General features: G+C 41.6%; 1 protein-coding gene across 2 annotated transcripts in view; it reads right to left on the bottom strand.

Annotated features, from left to right (window-relative positions):
• Window positions 1-20,713, bottom strand: part of LOC141139898 (deoxyribodipyrimidine photo-lyase-like) — a 41,610-nt gene extending 20,897 nt beyond the window's left edge. The window contains exons 1-7 of one of the 2 annotated variants that reach the window (XM_073626455.1): window positions 20,586-20,713; window positions 17,525-18,018; window positions 13,387-13,532; window positions 13,127-13,309; window positions 5,365-5,523; window positions 5,048-5,246; window positions 3,700-3,852 (exon numbers count right to left, since the gene is read on the bottom strand). In XM_073626455.1, the coding sequence (XP_073482556.1) occupies window positions 3,700-3,852; window positions 5,048-5,246; window positions 5,365-5,523; window positions 13,127-13,309; window positions 13,387-13,532; window positions 17,525-17,948 (1,264 nt within the window). In that variant the 5' untranslated portion in view covers window positions 17,949-18,018; window positions 20,586-20,713. Of the gene's footprint in view, window positions 1-3,699; window positions 3,853-5,047; window positions 5,247-5,364; window positions 5,524-13,126; window positions 13,310-13,386; window positions 13,533-17,524; window positions 18,019-20,549 lie in introns of both variants that reach the window. The other variant, XM_073626456.1, reaches the window with a different exon arrangement.
• Between the last annotated feature and the right edge of the window lie 236 nt (window positions 20,714-20,949).

The following is a 20,949-nucleotide window of genomic DNA, read 5'->3' as shown; positions in this document are numbered from 1 at the left end:
GGCCTTTGATTCGGTAGAGTGGCTGTTTTTATGAGAGTGTCTAGGGGAATATGGCTTTGGACCTAACTTTATTAAATGGGTACAGATCTTGTACCAAACACCAAAAGCGAGAATGTTCGTGAATGGGTGGCTATCTGATCAATTCCCCCTTGAGAGAGGCACAAGACAAGGGTGCCCTCTATCCCCTCTCCTATACGCCCTGGCGGCTGAACCGCTGGCTATTGCCATTCGGACGGCACCTGACATAGATGGGTTACGCATAGACACATACACTGAGAAAATAGGGCTATATGCGGATGACACCATTCTCTACCTAGCAGATCAAGGCCCATCGCTTCAAGCAGCTCTAAAGATTATTGAAGAAATGGGAAGCTTTTCAGGGTTGCGTATAAACTGGGATAAATCCCAAATTCTCCCCATTGATCACTTCCCCCCCAATCAGTGATGCCGGAACTACCATTGGCTAGAGTGAACGTCATTAAATACCTGGGGGTACTGGTCACGCGAGAGCTGGGGGACTACATTATCAACAATGTGAAACCGTTGTTCTCCCTGATTAAAACCAAAACCCAGGCATGGTCCAAATTACCCCTAGGGGTGATGGGATGGATAAACATCATCAAGATGATTTTATTCCCTAAGATTCTCTATATGGTCTGGCATGCACCCCTATACATTCCCCTCAGGATTTAAAAAAAAAATGGAGGCTATCCTGAACTCCTTCGTCTGGGGACATGGGAGGCACAAATTGGCCTGGCATGTCCTCAAAAACCCCACATCTATGGGGGGCACGGCACTACCTGACTTGCAGGAATATTACATCGCGGCACAATTATCCCACGTGTACTATTTCAACAAGCATGAAATGCAGCGATACAAAATGTTAGTTTGTGACGACCCCAAAAATCCACTGTCATCCCCATTACAGGCTATTTTTCGAGGGGGACAAGTGCGCAAAAAAGCTCCCAGACATAATGCGGGCATGCTTTTACACCACAATAAAATATGGGAAATTACCCTTAAAAAACTCAAACTAGGACATATCCACTCACACACCCCTCTATGGCTTAATAATCATATGCCAGAACTTAAAAATGTACCAGACCCGACTTTATGGGCTAAATATGGGATAATATTCCTTCATCAGGTTCTGACTGATGCACGGCCATTCCAATCTCTCAAAGATGAATACTCGGTTCCGCATCATATGTTATTCAGATACCTGCAGCTCCACCATGCTTTATGCTCCCAACTTAGATACATCGCTAGTACCGTTGCTCACCCTCAGGTCCTAGATATAATTATGGGAGATGAACCGAAAAAATTGATTTCAAATTTATATTACACAATTAGAATACCCAGGATAACGGCAGTAGTGCAGAAGGCTAAGGCAGGATGGGAAAGGGAGGTGGGAGATATAGATGACACAGACTGGGATGAAATATTAGCTAATGTCAAAACGACATCGCCTAAACTCTCTGATAGACTGACACAATTATATATAATCCATCAAGCATAATTGACACCGAAGAGGCTGGCTAAATTCCAGCCTTCCAATGCATCAACGTGCCCTCTGTGTATCTGTGGCCCGGGCACCTTCTATCACCTGATATGGGAATGCACCGCTATTCAAACTTACTGGGTACAAGTGATCAAATTTTTGCATGACAAAATGGGATCCCCAGTGGTATTGGACCCACGATTATGTATTTTGGACCTACTACCTGATACTGATATAGACAAATTCCACGCCACTTTTATTTATGAAACTTTATTTATAGCCAGAAAAGTTGTAGCTCGAGCCTGGATGTAAACCCCACCTCCCACGATATTGACATGGAAAAGAGATATAAACAATACCCTCCCATACAAAAAGTTTATATACACTCACAGAGGATGCATACAAAAATACTCAAAGATATGGGATAGATGGCTGGAAGACAGCGAAACCTGTACCTAAGGTCAAATTCGAGATAATCAGTATACTATCTTTGAACAAGTGGTAGGGTATGAGGGACACAGAATTGGTTGGTGTTTTTTTCTAGGTATATCATGACGATGGGTTACTCTCTATATAGTCATCTGTTAAATGTCCATTAATACAAGCAGGATAATAGTATGATATTGTGAAGCACTGAATGTTAATGCGTTTTCAAGGCTGTACTTGCCAAATGCTGAATGTATATCTGTTGATCTTTATTCAATAGAGTTGGATTTCCCAATTAAAAAAAGATTGCCCTGTATTTGGCTCCATCCATTTTCCCATCAACTCTGACCAGCTTCCCTATCCCTGCTGAAGAGAAGCATCCCCACAAAATGATGCTTCCACCACCATGTTTCCCGGTGAGGATGGTGTGTGCAGTGTTAGTTTTCCCCCACACATAGCATTTTGCTTTTAGGCCAAAAAGTACAATTTTGGTCTCGTCTGACCAGAGCACCTTCTTCCACATGTTTGCTGTGTCCCCCACATGGCTCGCAAACTGCAAACAGGACTTCTTATGGCTTTCTTCTTGCCACTCTTCCATGAAGGTCAGATTTGTGGCGTGCACGACTAATAGTTGTCCTGTGGACAGATTCTCCCACCTGAGCTGCAGATCTCTGCAGCTCAAGTTACCATGGGCCTCTTGGCTGATTCTCTGATTAATGCTTTCCACGTCTGGCCTGTCAGTTTTAGGTGGACGGCCATGTCATGGTAGGTTTGCAGTTGTGCCATACCCTTTCCATTTTCAGATGATGGCTTTAACAGTGCTCCATGAGATGTACAAAGCCTGGAATATTTTTTATAACCCAACCCTACTTTAAACTTCTCAACTTGTTCCTTGGCCTTCATGATGCTGTTTGTTCACTAAGGTTCTCTAACAAACCTTTGAGGGCTTCACAGAACAGCTGTATTTATACTGAGATTCAGTTACACACAGGTGTACTTTATTTACTAATTATGTGACTTCTGAAGGCAATTAGTTCCACTGGATTTTAGTTAGGGGTATGAGAGTAAAGTGGGCCGAATACAAAGGCACGCCACACTTTTTCCAGATATTTGTAAAAAAAGAAAGAAAAAAAAAAAAATTTGAAAACCATTTATCTTCCACTTCACAACTATGTGCCACTTTGTGTTGGTCTATCACATCAAATACATTTCCATTCTTGGTTGTAACAAGAGAAAATGTGTAAAATTTCAAGGGGCATGAATACTTTTTCAAGGCACTGTAACTTGTTAAAGGCAGTTGGTTACACAGTCAGGAACAAGCTGCTCCTTTAAATGCACCAACATGCAGCCCAACAGGGGTAATATTAAGACAAGCGTGCAGCAATAGGAAAGAGAGGGGATATGAAATCCTTTCTGCTATCGCTATGGGCATCAGCAAATCAAAGTGGCGTGCAGTTTTCTTAGTACTAAAGTGTAGCCATTGATGCTGGAAAATAGCATATCTTCTCAAAAAAAAAACAAAAAAAAAAAACAACACAACAAACACACAACACACACACACACACACACACACACACAACACACACACAACACTGGGAGGTAAAAGTAGACAGTAATTGTGAAAAACATTTTATGTTCCCTTAGTCAATGCCTCCAAGTGGTGGTGGCTTACTCCAGCTTCTTATGTGCCTCACTATGTGTATTTGGGGAAGACAACATATCAGCAATAGCCAAAGAAAGCTTCAGAAAACCAATGTATTTGCCGTATTTACCTTCCACTTTATCATAGTTCTTGTTGTAATAACAGAAGTTATCTGCCAGCTCTCTCCTCACTACAGCTTCCTCAACAAAACTGTCCACAGATTCCTTGTACTTGCTGCGATACTTCTGTACCTCCAGGATTGCTCTCTGCACAGACAGCTGGCCTGAGACAGAACAGGAAAGGCGTTACATTCAAACATACGTTATACCATCTATTAAGAAAATCTGTGCCAAGAGAAATAGGGAACTTTTCCTTTAAAAATGTCAATGCTGATCAAATTACTTCCATATTTTCCACGTCCCCGAAAAAGGTACATTTATCGGCAGTTCTAACTTCGCTCTGATTTAAAGTGGTGTTAAAAACAAACAATAAAATATATATATTTTTTTAAAATATTGAAGCTTAACAGCTTTTAACCACTTGAGCTCAGGAAGATTTTACCCCCTTCATGACCAGGCCATTTTTGCCATTTAACACTGCGTTACTTTAACTGGTAATTGCTTTTTATTCCACACAAATAGAGCTTTCTTTTGGTGGTATTTGAACGCCACTGGGTTTTTTGTTTAATATATATAAATTAAAAAAAGACCAGAAGCAGGCATCAACATACCGGAACGTCGCTTTGCCTGCATGGGCCACCTGTCCGCAGTACATTTCAGGCAAGCGCTCCAGAAGCGGTTAAATTTGGTCACTGCATTTGTTTTTTTTCACTTCTGTTTTCACCTGATCTGGCTAGTAGCACACTTCCTGTACTAAAGTGCCAGCAGCATTGTCAATCTGGCAGAGGGTAGTGTTAGATGCACTAGAAGATTTAGATTTGATTTAACTTGCTCTGTGTTTGTTCTGGGTGACTTAGAAAAAATGAAAGTCAGAAGATTATCAATGGCTGCCAAGCAACTAATAGTTTCAGGTGGTCAGTAATAGTAGTTTAGCTGTTTTGCTCAGCAATCTACAATAGTAACACTGGAAATATAGTTTCTTGCCTGTGATTTTGTGTGTGCCCTTTTCTTTTTAAGATTTGCCCGTTCTAAACCTGCTGTCTTCAGCCATCTACACAAAAAACCAACAGGGACATAAATGAGTAGGGGGTAGCAGGACAGTTGCTGCATCACTTATAGTATTGCTTCTCATTCACCATGGTAAGTCAAGTAGTGGCATGGAAACAGTACTTATCTACAAAGATTTACCAAGAAGCTATGCCAGTTAATACTTATTTTAAACAAGTTTTTTCAACTATTACAATTAGAAGACGTATTGGTGGGATGCAGTACTTGCTGATGTTCTTCTAGTAATAAAGCGTTGTTAGAAAGGCTCACATTAGCCACAAATACTTGCTTTTCATCTCTCCAATGACTTACCAAAGTGAAACCAAGGTGAAAGATTGCTAAGGGCCTGATGGTTTGGGTTGTTCCGGTCAGAGTTAAAAGACTTTAGGCGCTGTGTTATGAATGCTTCCAGCATGTCCACTCCTGCCTTTGACCCTGGTTTTGCCCATTCTACTTCCTTGACTGTGCGATCCACTTCCAGACTGGCGTAGCACTTTTCCCAATCTATAGGCTGACCAGTTAAAAAAACGTAACAATGCAAATCAGTATAATTTCTGTTGCAGTAAAAAAAAAACAAAAAAACTAATATTGCAGAGTTAGTGTTAAGAACGAATGAAATAAGCATTAACCTCTGCCTTAAATGTGGAGTCATATGGATGTTTGATAACTGGAGGAAATTCAGTGAGAAACTGAGAAAGCTGATCGTGTATTTTTCTGCGGATGGTTCGAGCTCCATACTCCTGTTTCACAGAGGCAATCCAGCAGGGCACAATGTTATGGGCATCTACCTGTAAATATAAAACAAAAATTAAAAGGATTGGTCTGTTGAAAAATACATTTAGGGCCAGTTCACACCTGAATATGGTGTGAGAAACCAGCGTCCGGTGCACGTTTCCTGAACCACGTTCAATATGCGCTGCACTTGCAATCTGCAGCAGGTGTCAGTGGTAACTTAATGACACTCCAAACATAGGTCGCAAACGTAGTTTGTCTGCAACAGATTGCATGGTACAGTACTTTTGGTGTGGTCTGGACAAATAAATGCGCTGAAATTGCACTGCACCTGGATCGCATGTCTATTGCACAGGAGCAAACAGTACACTCCTGTGTGATTCATAATGTATGGATAGTAGTATGGATGTCATCTCCAGGTGGACATTCAAGGTGATGCGCTCAGCTGGTTAAAGCCCAGAGGCAGGTCAGCTCCTCTGAGAGGCAGGTGAGGTTCGTCAGGTGTACACCTGTATGAGTCCAATCTTTCCGTGGGTGTCCCCCCCTTCAGGCAGACGATTGGGACTACGCCAGGTTGGAAACGCTCGACTCATCAGCTGGGCTGAAAGCTATCACCTCACTGTCCCTGCAGAGGGCTATATCTGTATGCACACGAGACCTCGCCAACAGGGAGGTCCACCACTTCAGGTAAGGGTCCACCTTTAATGTTTCTTGGATTGACTGCTTTTAGGAGACACATTTTCATATCCCCTTCTTCTTCCTCCACCTATATGGGTTGCGGTTTGAGGAACTGCGTATCTGTACCCCACCTTTATGGACCTGATACACTTTCATGGAACTTTTTTTCTTTATGTAAACGGACTTCATTCACAAATTTAATATGTTTTCATTTTTGATCATTTTTGTTTTTTGTTATTTCACCGATGTGATCACTTATGAAGTACTAGATGCATTTATGTTTTAACTATTGGTTTCTCCGTTTCTGCATATTTGAGTGTACTTATCTCAGGATATTTCATTTAATTTTATTTAGATTCATTTATATTCATTTCAAATCACATTTGAATTTTGATTGTAAGCGCACTTGTTTTATATATTGGAGTTGTTTACACAGATATTGGTGATTCATAATGTGAATCAGCCCTTATAGGACTCATCTGGCTATACTGTAATCAGGGCTAGATTTTCTACAGGCCACCTAAGCCATGGGCTAGGGTGGAATGCATGCCAGAGGAGGTGCATAACCAGCCAAAACATTTAAGTTGAGCATAGAGAGGAAAAGTGACACTTTTGCATTCTTCGGATGATGGTGTTGCACTGCTGCCTCCACTGCCACCAGGCAAGGTAAAATGCACAATAAATGAGTTTCATGCTTTCTAACCGTGTTTCTCCAAAGACTCCCCTCTAGCGTACATACATCACTGGGAATCTCACCTAGGAATTACTTTTATGAGCCTACAGGTAGACAAGATCCTCCAACTGGCTCAAAAATCTTCCACAGCAAGTATCAGGAAACGGGATATAGGATAACTGCTAGATGATACTGCGTCCCATATTATATATATATTCCACAAAATGGACCGTAACATCCCAGACACCTGCTGGAGTTGCACACAGGAAGTAGGTACATTAGCTCACATTTTCTGGTTCTGTCCAGACTATGTCCCTTTTGGGAGGACGTGACAGCCACAAAAAAACAACTGACGTCCCTAGATTTGGTCTCTCTGTCAGGAGGAGCTTGCCTGCTCCTCCTGACAGAGAGACCTATCTGGAAAAACATAGGCTTCTCTTAATATACGTTTGGTGAATGCGGCCAAGGCTTTTATTCTGATTTTGTAGAAGCAAATGCAAACTCCGTTTAGGTCATTGCGGTATTCCAAGTCAATGATCTCCTTTATATAGAAAATGTAACGGCTACTCTTAACACTGAGGAGGGCATCTAGAGAAAGATTATCTGCAGGAAATGTCTCAATCTGACCCTGAACTATCTTGCACCCAGTTGTGTGCATACATGTCTGTTGAATCCAATCTGGAGACCTCCCCGGAGAGTGACACCCCCCCCCCCCCCCCCAATTCCTGTTCCCGCCTACTTGGCCCATGTTAGGGGCCTTGATATGCCTGGTAACATGATCTTCTGGGGTAAATCCCCCACATAGCTATCTTAAGCAGCCAAATACACATCAACATCTAAGTTGTTTATTATGATTATCTTCTTACATGTTTCTGATTGTCTGACTCAACTATTTTTTTTTTTTGTGTAATGCAATTTTTATGCTCATATTTATTTTGAAAATATGGAAATATGTTGCATTTAATGAATCTTTGCACTTGACTTCAATGTCAATATTACATGCCATTTTCTGTAAGAAGTGTTTCTATATATAAAGAATAAAAAAAAAAAATATATATGAGTTTCTAAATGTGTCAAAATGTCATCTACAGTAAAACCTTGGATTGAGAGTAACTTGGTGTGAGAGTTTTTTTGCAAGACAAGCAAAATTTATTTATAAAATTGTGACTTGATAAATGAGCGATGTCTTGATATACAAGTCACGTCATAACTGAGTATAAAAGAGAAGAGAGGCGCCTCTAAGTGTAGGCAATATGGTTACAGGTACAACATTTAGCAACTCACATGGTTGATGATTAAAAGAGGCACATCTAAGTATACAGGCATCCGGAGTAAAGCTGTCCACATAGACCATCCTCCGCACCGCCATCATCCCTTCCATGCTGCGCTCCACGAGTGCTTCAAGCCTTGCTTTTAGATCACTTTACTGCAGGGTACTCTTCCCGGTCACGATTGCAGACTGACAGCGGTGAGAACCAGTGGTGCGGAGGACGGTCTTTGAGGACAGCTTTACCCCGGATGCCTGCATAGATGTACCCGTTTTAATCAACCATGCAAGTTGCTAAATGTTGTATCTTCATTAAATGTAACCATACTGCTACACTAAGGCTTAATGTACACAGAACGTTTTAACTTGACAGATAGTAACCCACGTTTAAACCGTCCATTTTGCCGCATTTACATGCCACGTTTGAAAAAAAAAAAAAAAAAAAAAAAAAAAAACTGCCTTTGAACGTTTGTTTACCAGCAGCAGTGTACATGAGGCCTTTTTGGAGCCTCTCTTCCCTTTTATACTCCATAGCGCCTGCTGGATTCTGCTTCTAATCCCCTTGTGGAGGCTGCAATTTGTGGATGGACATTTTATGGTTACACAACCTATCACATTGCTATAATCTTTTAAAATTGACTATAAACTGAAGGACTTATAAAAGGTTGTGGAACGAATCATTTGAGTTTCCATTATTTCTTATGGAGAAATTTGCTTTGATATACAAGTGCTTTGGATTACAAGCATGTTTCCGGAATGAATTATGCTCGCAATCAAAGGTTTTACTGTACTTGTTTCAAGTCAGAGACTCAGACAGCACTGAAGATGATGAATAAGCATGACAGAGCAGGAATGAACATTTTCAGTCTTGACTAGCCAGTATAGAAGTTCATTCATCCTGGTACCAAGACATACAGTGATGCATGTCTCTGCGTACTATCTTTAGAGACCTGCTAGCAGGAAGGTAAGAAGTTTTTATTACAGAGGAGACGTACAGAATCTCTTCGGCAATAAAATCCTTTCTGCTCTCAAAATTTTTGATTTTCCATTAAAATTCCACTTTAAGTAGATAACCTAGAAAGGCCCTATTAAAAAGCAAGAAAGGAATAAAAGTGTCCTGGTGTCAGAAGTAATGCAGATTTCAGGGTCAGTACTAAGTTAAAGTGGTGAAGGTTAACATTTTTGCCAATAACTTCACATCTGATGTAAGTAGTGATTTTGGGCGATATGTGTCTGGATTATTAGGAGTTTTATCTGGTTTTAATAAAACTAATAATCGATCCATTCATAAAGGGAGGAAGATGGCCACTCTCAAATGTGGTATTAAATACCTCTAACAATTCAGGCAACAGATTAGCTCCATAAACTTTATAGACCTCCTGGTAGCCCATCTGCACCTGGGGATTTGTTATTAGGCAAGCTGGCAGATGCAGCCTGGAGTTCCTCTAAGTCAGAGATTTGTCCAGCATCTCCCCATCAGCTGCAGACAATTCAGGCAATATGATAGAGTTGAGAAACATCTGCAGTTCAGCCTCTTTATAGGATACTTTACTACTATACAGGTTCTCAAAAAAAAAAAAAAAAATCATAAAAACGCAGATATCTCTAAGCTAGTATGTGCAATTTTGGTTGCAATTCTACCACTTGTGTTGCTGGATTTTGAGCTTTTACTATTGCTGCTAGGTGGTGACCTCAAAATAGGGTTGCTGAAAAAATAATAAAAATAAAATCGTTTCTGCTCTGCTTTTTTATGAGAGATGTCGGCATATTCCTGTTTTTGTATCCACTTCTGTTAAGCTTCTATAGTAGGGTTTGCTATGTAGTGAATCTCAGCTTGCAGGACATCTTCAACCACAGAACGTTCCCAAGCTCTAGATTTCTTTTTAATCTTTGAAATTTGAGAAATAAATAGGCCTCTTATATTGGATTTTAAGGAATCCCAATAAGCCTGCAAGGATACGGAGGGCTTGTTAATAGTACCATAGGCCAAAATGTCAAGCATAATAAAATTTTCCTTTAAGGGGAAGAGGTCAAACCAATAAGGTTTACTTTTCATAGGGTACAAACTTGAGGACCAATGGGGAGTGACTGGACAACCCTCTAGCAGCATAAGTCGCTTCAGATATCATAGGCAACATTGCAGGAGTAACTAAGGCCAGGTCTATTCTAGATAGGGCCTTATGGGTGCTAGAGAAACAAGAAAACACTATCACGAGGATGTAAGATTCTCCAGACATCCATTAGTCCGATCTCCCAAACAGAGCAAGCAAAAGATGTACATACAGAAGTCACTAGACTGGCAAAAGTAATATCCAAAGTGCATTTTGATCAATTTGGTTTTATCCCAAACAGATCTACAACAGTGAATATTAGACGTCTATTTCTTAATTTGCAGATCCCATCTAATAACTTAGGTAACAAAGCTATATTGTCGCTGGAGGCTAGATTGATTGAATGCATGAAGGTAAAAAACCTTCAGCGCCACTTTCAAACCAATCAAAAGCATTTGATAGTATAGAATGGGATTTTTTATGGCACTGCCTACAAAAGTTTGCATTTGGACCCAAGTTGATAAAAATTGGATACAACTCCTTTACGCTGCCCAGATTGCTCGGGTTCAGGTAAATGGACATGCATCGGCCCCCTTTTGATTACAACGAGGAACAAGACAGGGATGTCCATTATTACCTTTACTATTTGCCCTGGCCCTTGAACCTTTAGCTGCCACCGTTCGTCAGTCATCGAATATTATTGGATTTCGTAGACCACTAGGAGAGGAGAAGATTGCCTTATGTGTTGATGACACGCTCCTATTCTTGGGAGTTACTTCATCTGAGTAGCAGTGATGTCTTTAACTGATATATGGCTCCTTTTCAGGCTTTACAATAAATTGGGATAAGTCAGTCCTTTTACCTGTAGACCCCCTGATAACTAGCTTGCCAACTTCTGCGTCCCAAATAGCTGTAGTCTCTACTTTTAAATACCTAGGTGTTCACGTTACACCAGATGTGAATGCATACATAGAGAGGAATCTAGCGCCACTACTTAAACACTTAAAACAAGTGGGGAAAATTGGGAGTAAGTCACCTTTAACGGTAGTTGGCAGAGCCAATCTTATGAAAATGGTTTGGATGTCACAATACTGTACCTCCTACACAATCGTCCTGTATGGTTACCCCAGAAATATTTTAGACAAGTAGATACCTTATTTAGAGATCTTATCTGGAGACACAAACATCCCAGGATTAGATTGGGAATACTGCAGGTGCCTAAGGATGAAGGAGGCTTAGATGTCCCCAATGCCAGACTGTATTATCTGGCATCACAACTTCAGCGACTATATAGGTGGAATGTTATAGATCGGCAGGACCCCATACAGCAAATTATATTTCTCCAACTTCCGGTAAATCCACCAGTACAGTCAATAGTAGGTGTTGCTTTCCCACATTTTATTTAATTCACAAGAAGAGTAACTGACATATAAACATAAGAGAACCCCAAAAAAAAAAAAAAAAAAAGATTTGGTCTTGGTGGCTAGACTCCAACTTATCTGAGCTAGAGGACAGGCGATTACATACTGTATATAATTTTATTAAAGAGTAGCAATTAAATTGGTTATATAGAGTAGCTCTATATATTTTACTGACTTTTTGCAGGAAGAATGTAATTATTATTGAATTTGATATGTTAAAAGGTTCTAAGTAATATTTAAAGTATAATCTGGAAAGCGCATCTATACTATAATATAAACCCCCCCCCCCCTTTTGTTTTGTGGGGTAGTTTGATGGGAAAGTTTTGTAAACTGGAAAATTCAATAAAAATCATTTAATTTGAAAAAAAAAAATAAAAAAAGTGGTGAAGGTTTTTTACCTACATACATTCTGTGCACCAAAGTAAAAAAACCTATGTGCTGCCCCCCCACCCCCCCTTAATACTTACCTGAACCCCCTCTTGGTCCAGCGATGTGCAGGAGAGCCTTGACTGTCCAGGGACTCCCTCTCTTCATTGGTTGAGACAGCAGCAGGAGCCATTTGCACCCACTGCCGTTAGTCACAGCCAATACGCCAGGAGATATTGGGGGGTGGGGCCGAGCCATAGCTCTATGTGTCTCATGGACACATACAGCAGAGCTCAGGAGCGAGCACGCACCAGTGCTCCCATAGCAAGCGGCTTGCTATTGGGGGCACTGGTCAAGGGGGAGTAGCCAGGAGCACTGGCAGAAAAGGAGGATCGGGGCTGCTCTGTGCAGGGGTCAGAAGTAATGCAGAGAAAAGGTCATTAGTATGTAACACGCAATGTAGTGGGTGAAGAGTAAGTAACACAGAAAGGAGGCGACAATTTAAAAGTAAGAAACACAGAGTGCAGGGGTAAATAGTAACTAATGCAGATTTCATAGGTCACAACCTAACCAGTAGTAACGAACACAGAGTTCAGAGGTCAGTAGTATGTAAACACAGAGTGCACAGGCAAAAAAATAAATAAATAAATAAACCCTCTCCAGTATAAATATCTTCCCCCAAGCTAAAATAGCCCACAACACAAATTTCCCCTGCCTCCCTTCCTGGAATGTACTCACAAACCTCAGATACAGAGGCTCCCAGCAGGATGAGGGAAGACCTCCCAAGTCTCCCCTTGGCTGTCTCATGACAGGTCAGAACCAAGGAGGAGCCTAGAACTTCCCCTTAGCTCTGCATTCATGTTGCTGCTCGGATATGAAAGGTGGTAGGCAGAATCAGAAACCAGCAGCATGGTGGGATTATAAACTACTCATAACATGGCAGAGATCAAATGATAGATCATGACTGACTGCTTGCAAACCCCTGCTTTAGAATGTAAACATTTTAAATGTGGCACTAGGCAAGCACTTTTCTGATCCAAATGGTGCCTTAAAGCCATATAATTCAATCTTTTTTTGAAAGAATTTACCACTAAGTGCTCGGGGGTTTCAAAAATACAAGTAACCTCCTGATTTAGCATCCATCTGTTCAAAACATTTGGGTCACGCCATACAGCCTTGGAAGTAGAACTATAAACTTTATACCTGGACTAGTGGTACATTCTTAGGTAAGCGCTCAGAGACATCCTTCATCCACTGCATAGGGACACGAAGAGGAGCAAAGTCCGCCACTACTCCACAGATGTTGTGCTTCTTCACAAAGTCTGGAAGAACCTCCTTAGCATAACCAATGAGCAAATGGAAAGGAATGTTTAACTCCTTACAGTCCTGAATTGGAGAAACAGTCAGATTACTGTTAAAGTCATGGTACCAATACTGTCGCATTTAGTGTTTTATAAATATACCTCAGCAACTTCTTTCAGACCCTTCAGCATAAAACCATAATGACGTATTGTGGCATCCAAAAACTTTGGAACCAAGCAGAAAACAACATGTAATGGTAGCTTCTGCTTCACAGCCAAACGCTGAGCGTATAGAAAAGCCCAGTTGTCTGAAAAAGATAAAAATTTACCTGTAACAAATGCAGCTGATAACATCTAAAAAAGAGAAAAGCCCTACAGTGTCAAGCATCAGATTTAAAACGATATAGTATTAAACTAAAGCACAAAACAAAACAGTTTAGGTTGCCATTATAGGGTAGAATTTTCTTAAATTGGAGCAGCAGAATCCAAAGCTTATAACTTCAGCTTTTGTTCAGTTAAAGGTTAGTTCACCTTTACAAAAATAAATAAAATAAATGTAGCTTTGACTAAAGCTGGATAATGCCCTTGCTATAGGTGTAGGCCTTTTATATACCTCCAGAAGCTTGGACTGAAAAATTCCCAAAGATGACATCATCCCTTCCTGCCTTATTGCTATGATGTTGCTAAGACACTTCCAGCCAATACTGCTCACTTCCATTATCGCAGGGATGAGCTCTTAAATGTACATGTATGGTGCTCTACTAACTCCTCTATCTCAGCATTGCTGAGCTCAGAGCTACTGAGAGAAGAGTGAACGCATTGGGGGGGTTCTGAATCAGCTGGGAGCGCATTAACAATGTCCTAGCAACAAGACAGAACAAAACAATGCTATCTCTGCAAATTTTTCTGCCAGGCTTCAGGAGCTATTTAAACGGCCTACACCTATAGCAAGAGCATTATTTAACTTCCTTTTGTTTTATCTACAGGCGCCCCTTAACTGCACAGATAGTTTTTTTGGTAAAGGTGAACTAGCCCTTTAGGCTTTACAAATGAAAGTTAGAAAATGATTGATTGCAGTGCACAGCTGCTCCAGTCCTTGTCTGCTCCAGTTTTAGTAAATTCCCTGTATATGCAACATTTTTTAACAGAAAACAAAATGCAAAGTAGTATATCATGAGCTGGCAGACTCTTGTTTGAGTTTTTCTTTGAGCTCCTTAACTGATATATGCATCTAAAACAATTTTGTTGGACACAGGAAATCTTTACCTTTGAGACAAATAAAAGCAGTCCAACTGAGCAGTGGGCAACACAGTTCTGGATAAAATGAAGAATGAAAAAGAACTCCTGCCAGGTTTATGCAGATATCCAGGGCTCCGTTAGAAGGATGTACCCCTTACTTCCTGTCCTGATGACAATGGTTTCACTAGACAGGAAGCAAAAGGAAAAATCTGCAAGAGGAACACAGACAGAAATAAAAATCTGACAGTTGACAACCTGCCACTACTCTACGAAAGGAAAGCTTTTTATTTTTGTCTGTGTTCCTGTTGGAGAGTTCTTCCTGTCTGGTAAGACACTGGGAGCAGGACATGAAGGGAAGATAAATCCCTCTAAAGGAGCTTGGGATAGCAGTAAAAACCTGTCAGGAGTTCTAACCCCCTCCCTGCTCTATTTAGGGCTAGGAAAAAAAAAAAAGTGTAAAATACTTACTGTGACCACCACCCTATGTTGCTGAACTCAACTGTCATCAAGACCTTGCTGAAAAATATTCTGCATCTAACGCTGCCAGGCGTTTCAAACACTTACTGTGCTCTGGACTTTTATCTGCCAGCCCCTACATCCAACACATCTGAAATTGTGAGGAAAATTCTTTAGCTAGCCATCTCTTGAAGACAGCTGGATGACGTGAGCATTTATTTTCAGACTGGGCTTCTACTTACCCACTTCAGCCCTGAAAAGTTTTACCCCTTTCATGACCAGGCCCTTGTTTGCATTAGGGCACTGCGTTGCTTTAACTGACGATTGCGCATTCATGCAATGCTGTACCCAAACAACATTTATGTGCTTTTTTTTCCCCCCACAAATAGAGGTTTCCTTTGTTAGTATTTGATCACCTCTGCGGTTTTTATTTTTTGCACTATGAACAAAAAAAGACCAACAATTTTGAAAAAAAAAAAAAAAAAAAAAAAAAAAAAAAAAAAACACACCTATATTTTTGACTTTCTGCTATAAAACATACCCAATTTAAAAAAAAAAAAAAAAAAAAGGATGTACTAAATCAAAATGTCTTCATCAATTCTGGCCAATTTGTATTCTGCTACATATTTTTGGTTAAAAAAAAAAAAAAATCCCAATACGGGTTAATTGATTGGTTTGCACAAAAGTTATCTTGTCTACAAACTATTAGTAATGGCGGTGATCAGTCATTTTTAGCGGGACTGCAACATTGAATCAGACACTAAGTGACACTTTTTGGGGACCAGTTTTAAAAAAAAAAAAAAAAAAAATTAAAAAAAATGAGCTCACTGTACTAATGACACCGGCAGGGAAAGGGTTAACATCAGGGGCGATCAAAGGGTTAAGTGTGCTCCTAGGGAGTGCTTTCTAACTGTGTGGGGGATGGCTTAACTGGAGGAAGAGAGAGATCTCTGTTCCTGCTTAGCAGAAACACAAGATCTCCAGGCCCAGGAAGAATCAACAACGTACAGGTACGATGATTCGCGCAGCCGAGCCACCCTGCTGCAGTAAATGTGTGGTGGGCGGTCCGTAAGCAGTTAAACAGCTACAGAGTCATTTTAAAGAGAGGCTGCCATGGACCATAGAGAACACTGTCATTGCTGATTGCGCAAAAACAACTAACTTCCACTCAGGATGATTTCACCCATATTGGGGTTATACAGCTCTTACCTTTTAACCATTCTTCAGGATAAGGGTAACCAATCTGGAGGCATATTCTTTTATGATAACCATGTGAAGATCATTGAGGGGTCCGGGTGAGCAATGGCAGCTTTTGAGGATTTTTCTGTGTTTTTAACATTGACAGATGCTGTCAGCATGTGTAATAGATATGTGATAATAGTTTCTTCCTGAAAGCCTTGTCCCGCAAAACGTGTAGAAGATATTTATATGTTGGAATATCTCCGCATGTCAATGAAACTTATCTCTGCTGTTTTATTCAGTGGGGTTTCTAAAATATCAACTTTTATAATATGTGCGAAATAAAATTTATGGAATTTTAATGTATTTTTTTCTTGGTGTGATACCTTAAAAGTGCTATTTTTAGTAGTTTTGTGTTAAGGGTTTGGCATGTTTTCTATAATTTTAAAGAGACACTGCCACCTTGTCCAAGCAGAACAATGTGACAGAATATCCACAAAGCAGATCCTTCAACCCCCCCACATCCTGTGCTCTCTCATAGCTCCTTACTCATTTGTAGTCAGCAAAAATACCCAGAACTTTTGGGTATGGGGAAGCATGCAACTGCCCCCATGATGGTGCCCAGGCCTAGCAGCCAAAAGCTAGGCCCAAACATGGACACATGAACTATGGAGAGACTTCCTTGTCCCCACGTGTTGCTAACACTGCTGATTAAAATGCTGGCTGTTTAGGATCGACTAGCTCTAAAGGAAGTGCAGGTAAGGTGAGGCCCTGCATGGGCAAGTTGACAGTGTCTTTAAAGCGGAGCTCCATCCAGAAGAGGAAGCTCCGTTTATTTGCTGCCACCTCCTCCTCCTCCCCCATCCGCTGCCTTTTGGGGGGGCGGGCAAAGCAGGTACCTGGTTTTGACAGGTACCCGCTCCCACTTCCAGCTGACTTTGCTGCAGTGAACTCAGTCAAAAGTTCATCCCCACTCCTCCTTCCCCCGACACGTTCACAAACACCCTCCCACTGCTTTTGAAAGCGTTTATGAGAAGGCCAGCCCCCAGCTGTAAAAAACATTACCGGGGTTATGGCTGATATCTTTAGCCAGAATCCCAGTAAACCACTTGCAAGCTGCAACATATATTTATGTATTGCGATCAGCAAGTGGTTAAATATACACTGAATATCATTTTACGTCGATCTGTGCAATCAAGGATAAAAATCTAACATTTAGGAATCCTCCTAAATAAGCATATGCCAATTCAGATATTCAAGCTGGCTGCTGAATAACATTTGCCTGTGCTATGTTAGATTTATCAAACTTATTACAAAACAGAGTTGCTCATCTATACAAGAAAACAAAGTTGTTTATGAACCATAAAGAACCATTACATATATCCAAAAACAAAAAAACAACATACACAAAAGCAGAAACAAGTACCTTCAACTCTCTGATCTCTTGACATCCAGTAGACTATGCCCTGTGCATCATCTTTCAGGTTTTCTTCAGCAGACACCAACCGCACCCTCTTCTTATTAAATTTAAATTCTGAAACAGAGACAGCAGTCGCCAGACGAGACTTCTTCAATACATCTACCAAACTTCCACCTTCAGCATCATCCTTTTTTTCTTGTTTCTTTCTCTTCTTGGCATCAATATCTGAGCTTTCACTACTACTTGCCTCAGATATTGCTTTTGATTTTTCCTTAGCAGAGCCCTCGGATTTCCTTTTCCCTGGACTAATGGCTGTAGAGGATGACTTGGGTTTGGGCTCTAGCATTTTACTAGTTTTCTGGCTGCCATCAGACTTCTCACTACTAGACTCTTCTTTCTTGCTCTTTGTTGCCTTTCCTTTTTGAGACATAATTCTAGCTGTGGTTAAGGGACGAAGCAAATTCAGGTACCTTAGGATCAGCTTGGCAGTCAAGACAAACCTAAGGGTTAAAACATAAAATAGAGGTCATTTAAGTAGACTGGAGGAAGGTAGAGTTAGAGGTTTCATCCAAGCTGAAAGTAGAACTAAAAGGCACATTTCATTTTGGATAAAGTAAGGGAGGATTATTACCTGTTGTGAAAACAAACCCATTTCCCATTGGGGAGATTTCCATTAACTTCCTGTCCCATAGCCAAAACAGAAAGTGAGAGGAAATTCCTCCATAGGGCAGGAATCCCTGGTTGTCACCAGAGCTAGTGTCCCCATTGGAAAATTTGATGACAACCCAAAATTGTGGGATTTTCTCTCTGTCACTCTCTGTGATAATGGTAAACAGGACAAATTGAGATTATGAACCTCCCTACTGCGGGCACAGACAGCAATAAAAACCTTACAACTGTTCTAATCCTTCTCCACTCTATCCAAAACTAAAGAAAATTGTACATTTACCTATAATTGAAGCCTGATTGCCAGCAGCAGAGTCACAAGACAGTGGTAGGGGTTCCAACACCTAATGCCGCATACACACGACCGGACTTTTCGGCATCAAAGGTCCGACGGAACGAATCCGTCGGACAATTCGATCGTGTGTGGGCTTCATCGGACCTTTTCTGTCGAAAATTCCGACGGACCTAGAAATAGAACAGGTTTCAAATCTTCCCGACGGACTCGATCCCTATCGAAAAAAACGTTTGTCTCTATAATAGTCCGACAGACCGAAAACGACGCAAGGGCAGCTATTGGCTACTGGCTATGAACTTCCTTATTCTAGTCCGGTCCTACGTCATCACTTTCGAAACGATCGGACTTTGGTGGGATCGTGTGTAGGCAAGTCCATTTCGTCGGAACTCCGTCGAAAAGTCCTTTGGAGTTAAGGCGGACGAGAAATCCGCTCGTGTGTACACGGTATTACTGACATACTTCCAATATAAATGGACCCCTAAATCCCAGAGGGCTCTTGCGCAGCTGCACAGTCTGCGTAAATGGTATGTTTGTCCTTTCTGGTTACGATGTATAACAGAATACATCAATCATATACTCTTCTTCACTATCCATCATTAAGGATGAGCTCCGGCGTGTTCGCACACCCCACGCGCAGAGCCCGCCAGGAAGTCTGCACTGCGCTAATCACAAGCAGTGAGACATTGTCCTTATGCGCGACTGCAGAGATCGGGAAATGTCTCAGTGCCTGTGTTTAGCGCAGCGCCGACTTCCGGGCGGGCTCTGCACGTGGAGTGTGCAAACACGCCGGAGCTCATCCTTATCCATCATATACTTTTAATATCCATACAAAAGGGCATAGATCCTTCACTCCTTTAGCTATTTAATTACCTTTATTTTAAACACTCCATTTACATTAACCACCTCCTGCCCGGCCTACTGAAATAATACGTACGGGCGAACTGTTAACCCGGGTGGACGAAATTAGATGTTCTGCTCCTCCTGTGCTTCGCACGTGCCCTATGGGCCACGCAGCAGGGTTATCTGTGACTCGCTGACACAGCACAACACAGATTTTTGTACCGGGCCACTGTTTGGGTTTAAAAGGGGGGGGTGGCAACCCTAACACATTACACAGGTTCTCAGGCTAATTTAATGCAGATAAGGCACCAAGTTTAATTACCACTTTAATCAGCCACAGAAGCTGAGTAATCCATGGGTTTAAAGGGATGAGGTGGTAACCCTAGCCACTGTGCATGGCCCTGGTACCATGTGATTGCTGTGACCAATCACGTGTGACCAGTTATGACACCAACCTTTTGATAAACTTTACAGTTTGGATAAAAGCACAAGGAACAGTGACAGTTATTCATAGGAAGCATCTGTTTAGGAAAACGGTATTAGTTCCACTTCTGGGTACCCACTGATGCGATCTGCTACATTGCATGTCATTTGTACAAAAATTGCACTGGATTCCTGTACAAATGACATGCAAATTCAGTGCGGTGTGAATTGGGCCATACATTATGTATGGCTCGATGCGCACTGGATCCGCACCAAAAACATGCAGGACCTTTTTTTTTGTCCGCACTAGAATCAAATCACATGGGTGTTCAGACTCATGCGATCCGATGCCAGTTCACACTGCGCTCTGTGAACCGATTTGGGGGTGTCATTAACTTTATATTGACACCCACAGCAGTTTGCAGAGCGAAGCGTGAACTGCCTGCGATTTTGATGTGGTGCGGGAGCCGCACAGGAATCGCTGCGGTTCCTGCGCTGCATCAGTGTGAACCAGCATGAAACCTTCTGAAGGATCAGATCATGCTGTACCTTCATGCACCATGCTTACCCCGGGACACCTGGCTTGTCACTGATCTGGAATAGGCATGCAGGATGACAGTTCACATTTCACTGGCTGCATGCTTTGTCCAGACCAGCAACAGCAAATGACAAGAAGCAGCATTTAGTCACAGCCCTGTAAAACATCTGCATTATACCCTAACGTTTTCCAATAAGAAGTCAGTCTAATTAAAGCTACCTACAAGCACAGCTCTTCTACTAGTAGCCCCTCTCCTGCCCCATACTGACCCATCACTCCAGCGGAGCCCCTTCCCAGTACAGTACCTGCCGCGCGTGCCTCCTCCTTGTGTAACATTCACAAGAACGCGCTGCTGCAGCACCAGCTCCTTGCATAACACAGAGAATAGAGGACTTTCAGGATGACGTCATCCGTCTCAGACGTTCACACTCACATTTCCGGTGTGGTTAAAGCGCCATCTGCTGGTACTCTGAGAAATGAACGGTTTTCATTTGTGACACCAGGTTTTAATGTGCCAAGGAACAATGGCATAGGAAAGAACCATGTGTAGTGTGTCCTCATCTGAGTGTTTAGCCATTTGCCCACTGGGCCCTTTTCCTCTCATCCTGCCCAGGCCCATTTTCAGCTGTCAGGACTTTGAATGACAATTGCGCGGTCATGCAACGCTGT

Source organism: Aquarana catesbeiana, linkage group LG04 (genome assembly GCF_042186555.1).
Source record: "Aquarana catesbeiana isolate 2022-GZ linkage group LG04, ASM4218655v1, whole genome shotgun sequence".
NCBI lineage: Eukaryota > Metazoa > Chordata > Amphibia > Anura > Ranidae > Aquarana > Aquarana catesbeiana.
This window is presented reverse-complemented; position numbering and strand designations above follow the sequence as displayed.